This window comes from Cherax quadricarinatus, chromosome 11 (genome assembly GCF_038502225.1).
Source record: "Cherax quadricarinatus isolate ZL_2023a chromosome 11, ASM3850222v1, whole genome shotgun sequence".
NCBI classification, from domain to species: Eukaryota; Metazoa; Arthropoda; class Malacostraca; order Decapoda; family Parastacidae; genus Cherax; species Cherax quadricarinatus.
In genome coordinates, this window is record NC_091302.1 from 22,402,657 (window position 1) to 22,416,391 (window position 13,735).

The 13,735-nt window shown below is 47.3% G+C and overlaps 1 protein-coding gene across 1 annotated transcript in view; it reads left to right on the top strand.

Annotated features, from left to right (window-relative positions):
• Positions 1 to 4,562: 4,562 nt before the first annotated feature.
• Positions 4,563 to 13,735, top strand: part of LOC138852537 (probable glutamate receptor) — a 184,208-nt gene continuing 175,035 nt past the window's right edge. The window contains exon 1 of the mRNA XM_070083856.1: positions 4,563 to 4,756. Coding sequence (XP_069939957.1) covers positions 4,563 to 4,756 — 194 coding nt within the window. The remainder of the gene's footprint in view (positions 4,757 to 13,735) is intronic.

A 13,735-nucleotide genomic window follows, 5' to 3' on the forward strand; every position in this document is an offset into this window, starting at 1 on the left:
CTTCATGAAGTTTACGAGGGCCAGTTTCTACAGTAGTATGGTAGCTGAATACCAGGACCGGAGGATGTGCCTTAACTCGATGGTGGAGGTGTGTATGCATGATGTGTCTACATACTTCACATGGGTTAGGGTACAGAATGTACCATTTGAAGCGATGCATTTTGGAAATGAGGACGTCTTCAGAAACTATGGTGTTGTTCATGAGGTTAGAGGGGGGTGTGGAGGGATGGACCACATGTAGGCCTCCAGGAAGGTTCCTACACCCTCAAGATGATGTTGAGGAGGCCTATACCTTCATATGTTCTGTTGACGGGATACAGAACTCAAATCTATGTGCATTACGCAGGACAAAGGAGGACGTGCCGTCTTTGTGACTCGTACGAGCACATGGCAGCACAATGTGCATGTAGGGCTGCCCCAAGTGTGCCAACGCTTTTGGAGGAGGAACGACAGCTGAGTACGGTGGAAACGGCGAGGAATGGGACGGGAGGACAGGGGAAGGCTCTCTGGAGTGAGGAGGTGGAGAATGAGGGGGACCTGTTGGGGACGTGTGTCACACTCCCAGAGGAGGCTAGTGAGGTTCCACCAAGGCCTGTGGCGGTGGAGGAGAGGGAAACGTCGACGCAGGAGGTGTCATTGGAGACTGTGCTACAGGATTTTTTGGAGGACGCTTTGGTCGGCTAGGACCTGGATGGAAGGTCCAGTGATGTGCAGAAGGTGGAAGGGCTGCAGGGGAAAGTGGAGGACTTGGGTGGGCAAGGCCAGGAAACAGTTGTGGTAGCTGAGGTACATCAGGAGGATGTACCTGATGATGATATGAGTTTGGGTGGTAGCTCTAGGAAGCGGCCTGCGGGGTCGTCTGAATTGGACGAAGTATTGACACCTGGGCAGAGACCAGGTAAGAAGGTATGGGCAGATGTGGTAGGGAAAACCACTATAGCGGGGGGGGGGGTGCACAGGGGAAATCGGGTGGGGTGGGACAAGGGGGTTGGTGGATCTGATTAGGAAGAATGGTAAGGAGAGTGTGGGCATCTTAAAAGGGAGTGTGAGCAAGCCACAGCGGCACAGAGGTAAGCCGCCTTTCCTTGAACATTCAGGTGTGTGACTTTAAACGTTAATGGTCTCTAGAATGAAGTCAAAAGGGTATGGTTGGAGTGGTTTTTGAGAAGGTATACTGTGGACGTTTGTTTCTTGCAGCAGCACAACCATAGGTCAGGACGTGAGTTGCAGTTGAGGGGATGTAAGATGTTTGTAAGTTTGGCTTTGCATTTTAAAGGAGGAGTGGCTGTATTGGTAAAGTAGACCAGCCCATTGCGTGTCATGGGATGGGAGGAGGGGGAGGGGGGAGGGTTGCTCGGGTGGATGGGTATTGGGGAGAGGGGAGAGTATGTTTTGTGGGGGTTTATATGCCGGCAATTAGTAACATGAGGGTAAAAGCAGACTTTGTTAGGGAGAGAGCGGGCAACCCTGCCTTAAGCCCTGTTCCATCAGCACCGGCTCCCTCAGCCTTCCATTAACCTGCACCCTCATGACTGCCCCCTCATATAGAGTGCACACCCATCTCACTATCCCCCTCCAAAATCCAACTTCTCCAAACAGACCCAGAAAAATTCCCTCTTCACACAGTCATAAGCCTGAGCCCAATCCAAACTAAGTATGCCCCCTCCCAGGCAGTTCTCTTTAAAATCCCTTATCCTACTGTGCTCATTCTTCATACTTCGTCCCAGGATCCCATACTGACCTCTATGTATGACAGCCCCAATTACCTTCTTTAATCTGTTACCCAACATCTTTGCAAAAATTTTATAATCCGAACACATTAATGACAATGGACGATAATCACCCAAACCCTTCCCCTCCCTTCTCTTCGGCACCAGGACAACAATCCCAGTTTTCTATGTTCGCCCCATCCTACCACTGCTCAACATATAATTCAGAACTTCCACTAGGCACTTCCTCAGACTCTTCCAATGTGCTCTATAAAAATCATTAGATAAATCATCTATTTCTGGTGCCTTTCCCTGACTCAGCCCTTGCACCACCTCCCCCACCTCTGCCTCCATAATGCTGCCCTCCAACATGTCCCTGTCCCCCTGCCCCAAGCCCAGATGTGCTCCGATAACCCCAAATGAATCTAACCCAACAACCCCCTCCCTCCTCTTCCATTTCTCCCAAAACCAATAATCTGCATACCTACTGATACTGTCTGTATCAGAAAGACCCTGACCCTGCACATAACCCCCCGTCCCCCACCACTAAATGTGCCACAGTAGTCATCAACTGTCTGTCCTTGAATTTCCTTAGTACACACCCGAATGGCCTGACACCTTTTAAGATGTCCTCCAAGCCCGCCCTGACTCGGAGTGCAACAAACTGTTCGTTATGAATCTCCACTAAATGACTTCTAAGTTCCCACATAACACCACTCACACCTTCCCTACCCCCCCCCTATAACAATCATTCAACTGCCCCTCTAAGTAATTCTGCAGGCCAAACCGCCAACGTGCCAGTTCCCTGCCACGTGCCTTGAAAAACTTCGCAATCTCCACCTTTGCATACAACTCCCACCAATCTAGCAAGTTCACATCCTCATCCCTAGCCTCCCAAAAAACTTTCCACCAGTCCTGAAAAGACAAACCTAGATCCTCCTCCTGTAAAAGCCGCACATTCAATTTCCAACATCTCGGAAATATGCGCGGAATACCATCTACCCTAAGGTCAGCCAACACCGCCCTGTGATCAGGCAAACCCACGTCAATAGTCCTAACCCTCTCCACACCCATCCCCTGCCTAACATAAATCCTATCCAACCGTGCTTCATAACTTCCCTGCACATAAGTGTGTTCCACCTGATACCCCCCCTGCCCACCACATCAACCACCCCCACATCCCATAAAGCATCCCTCAAAACACTCAACACACACCTCGCACCTCTCGGTATCACATCCCCATGCCGAATCACACAATTCCAATCTCCTCCAACTATCGAAATAGCAGGTAAACCCCTGAGATAGTAGTACAAAACTTCCCTAACAAAGTCTGCTTTTACCCTCATGTTACTAATTGCCGGCATATAAACCTCCACAAAACATACTCTCCCCTCTCCCCAATACCCATCCACCCGAACAACCCTCCCCCTACCCCCTCCTCCCATCCCATGACACGCAATGGGCTGGTCTCCTTTACCAATACAGCCACTCCTCCTTTAAAATGCAAAGCCAAACTTACAAACATCTTACATCCCCTCAACTGCAACTCACGTCCTGACCTATGGTTGTGCTGCTGCAAGAAACAAACGTCCACAGTATACCTTCTCAAAAACCACTCCAACCATACCCTTTTGACTTCATTCTAGAGACCATTAACGTTTAAAGTCACACACCTGAATGTTCAAGGAAAGGCGGCTTACCTCTGTGCCGCTGTGGCTTGCTCACACTCCCTTTTAAGATGCCCACACTCTCCTTACCATTCTTCCTAATCAGATCCGCCACCCCCCTTGTCCCACCCCACCCGATTTCCCCTGTGCACCCCCCCCCCCCCGCTATAGTGGTTTTCCCTACCACATCTGCCCATACCTTCTTACCTGGTCTCTGCCCAGGTGTCAATACTTCGTCCAATTCAGACGACCCCGCAGGCCGCTTCCTAGAGCTACCACCCAAACTCATATCATCATCAGGTACATCCTCCTGATGTACCTCAGCTACCACAACTGTTTCCTGGCCTTGCCCACCCAAGTCCTCCACTTTCCCCTGCAGCCCTTCCACCTTCTGCACATCACTGGACCTTCCATCCAGGTCCTAGCCGACCAAAGCGTCCTCCAAAAAATCCTGTAGCACAGTCTCCAATAACACCTCCTGCGTCGACGTTTCCCTCTCCTCCACCGCCACAGGCCTTGGTGGAACCTCACTAGCCTCCTCTGGGAGTGTGACACACGTCCCCAACAGGTCCCCCTTGTTCTCCACCTCCTCACTCCAGAGAGCCTTCCCCTGTGCACCCGTCCCATTCCTCGCTGTTTCCACCGTACTCAGCTGTCGTTCCTCCTCCAAAAGCGTTGGCACACTTGGGGCAGCCCTACGTACACATTGTGCTGCCATGTGCTCGTACGAGTCACAAAGACGGCACGTCCTCCTTTGTCCTGCGTAATGCACATAGACTTGAGTTCTGTATCCCGTCAACAGAACATATGAAGGTATAGGCCTCCTCAACATCATCTTGAGGGTGTAGGAACCTTCCTGGAGGCCTACATATGGTCCATCCCTCCACACCCCCCCTCTAACCTCATGAACAACACCATAGTTTCTGAAGACGTCCTCAATTCCAAAATGCGTCGCTTCAAATGGTACATTCTGTACCCTAACCCATGTGAAGTATGTAGACACATCATGCACACACACCTCCACCGTCGAGTTAAGGCACATCCTTCGTTCCTGGTATTCAGCTACCATACTACTGTAGAAACTAGCCCTCGTAAACTTCATGAAGACTCTTCTCAAACCATTGAGGGCAACACCTCGAGGGCAACACCATACAGTTTCTCATTAGGAACGCCATAGAGGTCTCTAATGATAGTTGGAAGAAGTACATTCATCGTAGCAGTGCTCAACGAACACAGTATCAGGTCGATGCAAACAGTATTGGCCCCCCTGCTGGCACGATCCGCCATCTTGAAACTAACAGGAAAACTGCGCAGAAACCAATTGATTCAGGGGCGTCTGCGCAGCAGGTCCACACGGCCTGAGAGCGATGATAATGTTGGGTTATTGAGGCTAAAATCTCGCATAGTTTCAAATTTAGGTTGGATAAATGCTTGAGTGAGAGGGGTTGGATTTGAGTGGGACTTGCATATGATTGGATGGTGGTTAACAGAGCTTATTTCTTAGGTGGCATTGAAAATTGGTTGGGCAAATATTTTGTTAGTGAGATGGGTTGTAAAGGATCTGCCTAGTATGGACCAACAGGTCTGTTGCAGTGTTCCTCCTTTCTTATGTTCTTACCTTATTACGCACGCTTAAGAACATAAAAACATAAGAAGGAACACTGCAGCAGGCCTACTGACCCATGTGGAGCAGGTTCATGTCCCCATCCTCCAGATTAGCCCAATAATCCACCCAGTCTGGTCACCTCCACTCAAGGAAGGAGCATGGCACCAGACCCAGCAGCACAAGCTAGTCAGGTCTAACTCACACTCACCCATACCCACTCATGTATTTATCTAATCTATTTTTAAAACTACACAACGTTTTAGCCTCAATAACTGCACTCAGGAGTTTGTTCCAGTCATCCACAACTCTATTACCAAACCAGTGCTTTCCGATATCTTTCCTTAATTTGAAATTGCTGGGAGTCCTGTCTTGGCTGGAAATTTTCAGCACGCTATTTACATCCCCTTTATTTATTCCCGTTTTCCATTTATACACCTCGATCATATCCCCCTAATTCTACGCCTTTCGAGAGAGTGCAGATTCAGGGCCCTCAGTCTATCCTCATTAGGAAGATTTCTAATACATGGGATCGTCTTTGTCATCCTCCGTTGTACGTTTTCCAGAGCATTTATATCCATTCTGTAATACGGTGACCAGAACTGAGCAGCATAGTCAAAATGAGGCCTAACCAAGGATACATAGAGTTGAAGAACAACCTGAGGACTTCTATTATTTATACTTCTAGATATGATGCCAAGAATTCTGTTAGCTTTATTGCGAACACTAATGCACTGTTGTCTTGGTTTTAGACTACTGCTAACCAGAACTCCTAAATCATTTTTGCAATCAGTAGTATTAAGACCTACATTATTTAGATTATATGTCGCATGGTTATTTTCCTGTCCAATGTTTAGAACTTAGCATTTGTCTATATTAAACTGCATCTCCCACTTCTCCGACCATTGCATCAGTCTATTCGAATCATCCTGGAGTGCTCTAGTGTCCTCATCAGAATGAATTGGACGGCCTATTTTGGTGTCATCAGCAAATTTGCTTATGTCGCTATATATTCCCTCATCTATGTCGTTTATGTAAATTGTGAACATTTTTATTACAATCAAAAAGAAGCGCTTAGCCACAAGTTCTATACAGCGCTGGGGTAGGGAAGGAAGCGAAGGGTATTGGGCGGTAGAAGGGGAAAGGGATGATCAGTAAGTTACAGAAAACAGCGGGGCAGGGGATAGTGCAGGGGTAGAGGGCAGCAAGAGATTGAGGTAGAAAGGGCTGAAGGTATCATCAGAGTTTGTGAAGTAAGTCAGTTGTTGTCAAAAAGTCAATGAGAGAGTCCGAATGAAAGGTGGGTCCATCAGCGAGAAGGGAAGGTAAAGAGAGAGCAGCGGAGTGAAGACGACGTTGGAGGTATATTCTGCGTGCTCGTTGATGAAGTGGGTAGTCTAATAGAATGTGGCTAACCGATAATGGAACCTGACAATTCTCACAGAGAGGAGCAGGGCGCCTCTCCATGAGATAACCATGAGTAAGACGAGTATGGCCAATGCGAAGACGGGAGAGAGTAGACTCCCAACCTCGACACTGGTGACAAGAAGACGGCCAGTAACCTATACTCGGTTTAATAGATTGAAGTTTGTTACCGAGCAGAGTAGACCAACGTTGTTGCCAACGGGTGTGAAGGTGGGTAGCTATTGCAGCAAAATAGCCCGTAAATGGAACACCTCTATATGAAACTGGTAGGTCATGTGCTGCTGACCGCGCAGCAGTGTCTGCCTGTTCATTGCCCTGTACGTCAACATGATCAGGGACCCAACAAAAAACAATATCTTTATGCTTGGAAGAGATGCAGCATAGCCAAAGTTGGATACGGAGGACTAAGAGGTGAGGTGTATCAAATTTCTGTATAGCCTGTAAAGCACTAAGGGAGTCTGAGACAACCACAAATGATGACATAGGCATAGATGCAATACGGATAAGTGCTGCAAGAATGGCATACAATTCAGCAGTAAAGATACTAGCCGAAGATAGTAAATGCCCTCGTACGACGCTGTCCAGAAACACTGCTGCGAATCCTACGCAGTCAGAAGACTTAGAGCCATCTGTGTACACTGCAATGGCATGAGAATGAGAGTGAAAGTGGTCAAGAAAAAGAGAGCAAGAAGCTACCGTAGACAGTTGGGCTTTCGAGCAAGGGAGTGAGAAAGAACAGACTCGAACAGCTGGAACTTCCCAGGCGGTAGGGAAAAGTGTGATGCTACATGAACATAGACAGGTGGTAATTGAAGAGAAGACAAGAGCGAATGTAGGCGAAGAGAGAAGGGATGGAGCAAACAGGGGCGGCGAACAAATAAAGAATGTCTACTAATATCGGTGACCATTCTATAAATGGAAGGATTGCTGAGATCATGAGAGTGTACATAGTAGCGAAGGCAATGGGCATCACGGCGATCGGATAAGGATGGAACGTTCGCTTCTGCATAGAGGCTCTCAACAGGGGAAGAGCGAAAAGCACCAAGGCATAAACGTAATCCTTCGGGATGAATGGGGTTAAGGCTAGAGAGAGTAGCAGGAGAGGCTGCTGAATAGATCTGGTCACTATAATCAAGTTTCGATAAAATGAAGGCGGAATGTAGGCGAAGGAGAGTTCGATGATCAGCTCCCCATGAAAGATGAGCAAGGGTTTTAAGAAGGTTCAGCCGGCTGTGACAAGTTGCCTTCAGAGAGGTAATGTGAGGTTTCCAGGATAACCTACGGTCAAAGAGGAGGCCTAGAAACCTGACTGTATCACGTTCAGGGATACGAGAGCCATAGAGGTACAAAGGATGATCGGAGATGACAGAGCGTCTAGTGAAAGTAATTTGGTGAGTTTTGGTACTGGAAAATTTAAACCCATGTGTGGTGGCCCAATTGGAAACACGGTCGACCGCATGTTGGAGAGAAACTGTAATGAGGTGACAGTCAGCGCCTGCACATGCAATAGCGGAGTCATCAACATAGAGTGATGACCAAATATTGGATGGAAGACTAGAGGCAAAATCATTTATAGCAAGGAGAAAAAGTGTTGTGCTCAGAACACATCCCTGGGGGACACCTTCAGCTTAGATAAAGTCCAGGGAGAGCACATTATTAACCCGAACACGGAAATGTCTGTCGGTTAAAAAGTTCTTAAGGAAGGACGGTAGATTGCCTCGAAGGCCTAAGGAGTGGGTTTGGGCCAAAATATTATATCTCCAAGTTGTGTCATATGCCTTCTCAAGGTCAAAAGATATGGCAATAACTGAGTGGTTATTCGCAAAGGCATTACGAACATATGTATCCAAGCGTAGTAAGGGATCTATGGTAGAACGACCCTTACGAAAGCCATATTGATGAGTGGAGAGACTGTTGTGAGTCTCTAAATACCACACTAAACGTCTATTTACCAGGCGTTCCATCACTTTGCAAACTGCACTGGTAAGAGCAATGGGACCATAGTGGGAGGCTTCATGTCCTGTAGTACCCGGTTTGCGGAAAGGGAGAACAATGGCAGATTTCCACAGCTGTGGAAGAACTCCCTGTGACCAAATAAAAATGAAAAGGCATAATAGGACTGCAAGGGCTGACTGATGTAAATGTTGTAGCATATGAATATGAATGTCGTCGGGCCCAGCTGCCGATGATCGGCAAGCTGAGAGTGTTGCCTCCAGTTCCTGAAGTGTAAAAGGCACATTATACTGTTCTCTGAGAGAAGAAAAGTCCAAGGGTGCTAACTCTCTAGCAGACTTTGAGGAAAGAAACGAGGGGCATAGATGGAGCCCCAGAGAAATACAGACCAGATGATTGCCAATTTCATTGGCAACATCTAGTGGATTTGCTATATCAACACCGGCAACCCGCAGAACAGGAGCCGGGTCAGGAGAATATTTACCACTCAGTTTTCGTACTTTTTTCCAGACTGCACTCATAGAGGAAGCAGAGGTGATGGTGGAGACATAATCTCGCCAGCAAGTGCGTTTAGCGTCACGGATGACACGGCGAGCGATCGCACGCTTCTGCTTAAAATCAAGAAGTCTCTCTGTGGTTCTATTGTACCGGTACCTGCCCCACGCAGCGCGTTTCAAACGTACTGCACGAACACAAGCAGGAGACCACCAAGGCACACATTTCTGAGAATGCCTGCCCGAAGTTTGGGGTATAGAATGAGAAGCTGCCGTTAAAATGGAGGACGAGAAGAGGTGTAAAAGCTCATCAATGGAGGACGAAGTAGGAACCTCACTAAAAACAGTTAGTTGTGAGTAAAGGTTCCAATTTGCCTGATCAAATTGCCAGTGTGGGTTACGAAGAGGTGATGAATATGGAGGGGAAGTAAGAATGATTGGGAAATGATCGCTGTCATGTAAATCCGGGAGAACAGACCAGGTGAAGTCTAATGCGGTGGAGGGAGAGGAGACTGAGAGATCGATGCAAGAGAGAGTGTGAGTCCGAGGATCAAAATGGGTGTGAGTACCTGTATTTAAAACATGGAGGGGGTGGGTAGCAAGAAAAGCCTCTAACTGAATGCCACAGGAATCACAGTGAGACCCCCCCCCAGAGGAAATGATGGGCATTAAAATCGCCAAGTAACAGAAGTGGTTGCGGTACTGACGAAACAAGAAAGGCAATATCTGGGATAGATAATGCCCGAGAAGGAGAGAGATACAAAGAACAGAGTGTATACCACCTATGCAAGTGGATACGGGCTGCTGTGTAATGCAGCGAAGTACGAATGACTAGCTGATGGTACGGAATATCAGTGCATAGAAGAAGGGCACTTTCATTGAAGGTCCCATCAGGAAAAGGATCTGAAGAATACAATAAATTATAGCCTGAGATAGGATAGATAACGGCAGAGTGTAATTTTGGTTCCTGTAAGCAAACACCAACAGGGGAAAACTGGGAGAGCAACATCTGAAGCTCACCCCGATTACCCCTGAGGCCGCAAATATTCCACTGTAAATAGGCCATGATTGGCAACGATAAAGATACCTGAAATCTGCAGGTAAGGGTACCTACGGACTAGAGGGGTTAGAAAAGTCCACATGCGGTGGCAAAGGAAAACGTTCAAGTAGCGAAGGAACAGTGCATTGTGAAGAAAGGAGTTGCGCAGATGGAGAAGAGGAAAGAGAAGGAACAGAGGGTGGATCAGTGTCCATTGATGATTTGGTCTCTGTAATATATTCAGAGATTGCTTCAAGAGTTCAGAGACGTCATATGGGAGACAATATTGGAGATGGAAGGAGGAGGAGTTTGAGTAAAGATCAGAGCTGTAATGGACTGTACCAAGGTAGGGGGGGAGCGAAAGGGTGGAGGGAACTGGAGAAGTGTGGGAGGGGACAGAAGAGGCAGAAACCTGGGAGGTGGCAGAAGAGGAAGAAACTTGGGAGGGGACAGGGGAGGAAGGCACAGTACGAGGAGGAGGATGAACCTCCACACTTGTAACAGAGCCAGTGAAAGGGGAAGACTCAGGTACAGAGACCAGGAAGGTAAAATGTGGAAGTGGATGAAGGGAAGGAGGGGTTAAAGGAGATTTTTTGGGCCTCTGAGAAGTAGAGGGACGATTGGGAGGAGGTGTCTTACGAGGTCTTGTCGATACTGGGGTTTGTGAGGGAGGACACGAAGAAGTGAGGACAGACTGAGGAGTTGAAGTAGGGATGTCTGAGCCCAGGACAGCAAAAGAATTAGATACAGGAGTGACTATGGGACTGGCAACCGCAGAGGAGGCTGCAGAAGATGTGACCCCAGAAGTGGGGGGACGCTTTGAAACACGAGAATAAGAAACACATGGCAGTCTCCCTTGGAGGTGGAGATGAGAAACTGCCATTGCACAAGGGAGGCCTTCTGCCTCTTTGAGGCAACGAATTTCCTTCTCATTTAAGTAGACTTGGCTACGGCGAGAGTATGAAGGGTGAGCCTCATGACAGTTAAGGCAAGAGGGAGTTCGACTGCAAGACGTATTAGAATGGTCATCGGCACCACAGACTGGGCATTCGGCTATAGATCTGCAATATTTTGCTGGGTGGCCAAATTGCCAGCAATTCCTACACTGTTGCGGTGTAGGGATCACCTTCCAAACTTGTAACCGATGTCCTGCTACAGAAACAGAAGATGGGAGTTCACGGCTGTCAAAAGTTAAATGAGCCACATTGCAAGGGCATTATCTTCGCCTGCAGGCAGGAAGAACATAAGTGTCTGCCTTGAGAATTGGGAGATCTTGGAGTTCCAGCTGTTCGAGAATGTCAGTGCCACATGTCTGGAAATTCTGTTGGACTATAGTATGGGGCAGAATAACAGTGCCACTACAAGAATTGAGGGAATATTTTTCGATAGTAATAGGAATAGTATCAATATGTGAAAGAAGAGAAAGATCATGAGCTTGGGTAGAATTCTGGACTGTGATGATGTGTACCACTCTTAAGAGCATGAAAGGAAATATCTCTACCAACGTGGCATAGGAGCGCTTTGCCAATACTATGGTTGGAAAGATAGACAGTAGAAGAAGTCGGTCTTAATATAAAGAATTTAGTCCATTGTGTGGTCTGAAACTGAGTGTGGAGAGGGAGTGCGTGATGTGTCGGTCTTTTCCGAGTAGAAAGGGAAGGTAATGAAGTAACATCATTAGGAGATTGTCGTTGACGTTTAGAAGTGGGACCAGAGTCGGTCCAATGTGGGACGGGCTGGCGATTCAAAAATCGCCGCACCATAGAGGGAGAAGCTGGAAGCATAGTCAAAGGAGAGCGGAGGTCAGACAAATCAAAGGAGTCAGTGGAAGCCCCGGTACCTGAAGCGGGTGAGAAAACAGCACCAGCAAGAGGTACAGGGGCCTTAGGAATGTCTGAAGAGTGGCCAAAAGACGAGGAGAGGTCAGAACGGGGTGCGGTAACAATAAGGGGCCTGGGGGTAGCAGGGTCATGGATCGGGTACTCCATGGTTAGGTTACTTCTTTCTTTTTGTTTTTAAGAAAAGAAAAGAAAATAAAAATGAAAAAAAGAATAAAAAAAAGGGGGGACCGGGGAGGGATAGTTCCTAGGAGGAATGAAAGGGCCAGAAATCTCCCACCACGCCCAAGAGGACCTCAGCACCGCAAGTAGCGCAGATGCAGCCTGGAACCCGTGCCATACCCTACCCATCATGCCAGTAAACCAGCAATCCGGGATAGCAACCTCACATCTGCCGAGCTACCTCGATGGACAAAAGAGAGGGCGACCGGACATCTGCCACAAAGCATACCTCCATCGGCCACCACCCCCAGAATCCGAAAGGTGGCTTCCAGAGATACACCCGTCGCCCGAGAGACACCCAAAGCCACCCTCCGGGATACCGGAGAGGGATCGGGACATCCCCAGGCAATCCAAATTCCATGGCAAACTACGCCACCGCCAAGCACCTCAATGGAATGGGATGGACCCTGGTACCCTTTCCCCTACCTAGGAACTAGCGCGCCTGTGGGAAAAAATCCCAAAGGCCAAAAAGGAAGGGCAAAAGGGAGGGGTGGGGAGGAGGAGGAGGAAAGGAAAAAGGGGAGGATGGGAGAGGGAAGGGGGATTGGGGGGTAATTAGGTTTGGTCTGAGGAAGGAGACCGACAGGTCTAATTCCTCAGACCAAGAGCCTCTTCACCACGCTAGGGAGCCCCCTTTGAAGATAAAATTGTGAACAACAACGGGCCCAACACTGACCCCTGTGGAACACCGCTTGTGACGTGCCCCATTCTGATTTCTACCCATTTATGCAAATTCTCTGCTGCCTATTTGTCAGCCATGCCTCTACTTAGGAAAAAAATTCTCCTATTCCGTGTGCCTTAAGTTTCCTCAATAGCCTCTGATATGGAACTCTATCAAAAGCCTTATTGAAGTCCATAAACACAATATCATACTCATTACCATCATCTACCTCCTCAAACACCTTAGTATAAAAAGTTAGTAAATTCGTAAAACAGGAACGTCCCTTAGTAAAACCGTGTTGAGATTCATTAATCAATCTGCGCCTATCAAGATGGCTACGAATTGCTTCGGCAAGTATTGATTACATAAATTTTCCCACTATGGAGGTAAGGCTTATTGGTCTATAGTTCGAAGCCAAGGACCTGTCACTTGCCTTGAAAATAGGTATTACATTTGCCATTTTTCACTTATCAGGCACTATGTCAGTTTGTAGTGATATGTTGAAAAGATTAGCCAAAGGTATGGTAATTTCCTCTTTACATTCCTTTAACGCCTTTGCAAACAGTTCATCAGGGCCTGGGGATTTGTTAGGTTTTAGTTTCTCTCTTTGTCTGAGGACCATGTCACTAGTTCCCGCAATCGTGCCTAGTTTATTATCATCCTGTTCTACATACTCTATTATTTCAGGAATATCGCTAGTATTTTCCTGGGTGAAAACTGAGAGGAAGTAGGTATTGAGAATTTCACACATATCCTTATCACCTGTCAGTGATCTGACCAGAGTTACTCTTAAGTGGGCCTATCTTGGCCCTAATCTTACTTCTGTATACCTGAAAGAATCCTTTTGGGTTAGTCTTCGAATCCCTTGCGACCTTAGCCTCATAATCCCTTTTTGTTTTTCTTATTCCTTTCTTTATTTCTCTCTTTAATTGAATATATTGATTTCTTAACTTCCCATCCTCTCTTTTGAAATGCCTATATATGCCTCTCTTTTGACTAACGAGTTTTTAATTTATTGTTCATCCATTTGGGATCATTCTTGTTAGATCTAATTTCCCTACTCGGAACAAAAGTTGTCTGGGCAGCTAGAACTATGCTCTGATGAACGTCATATTGGCAACCAA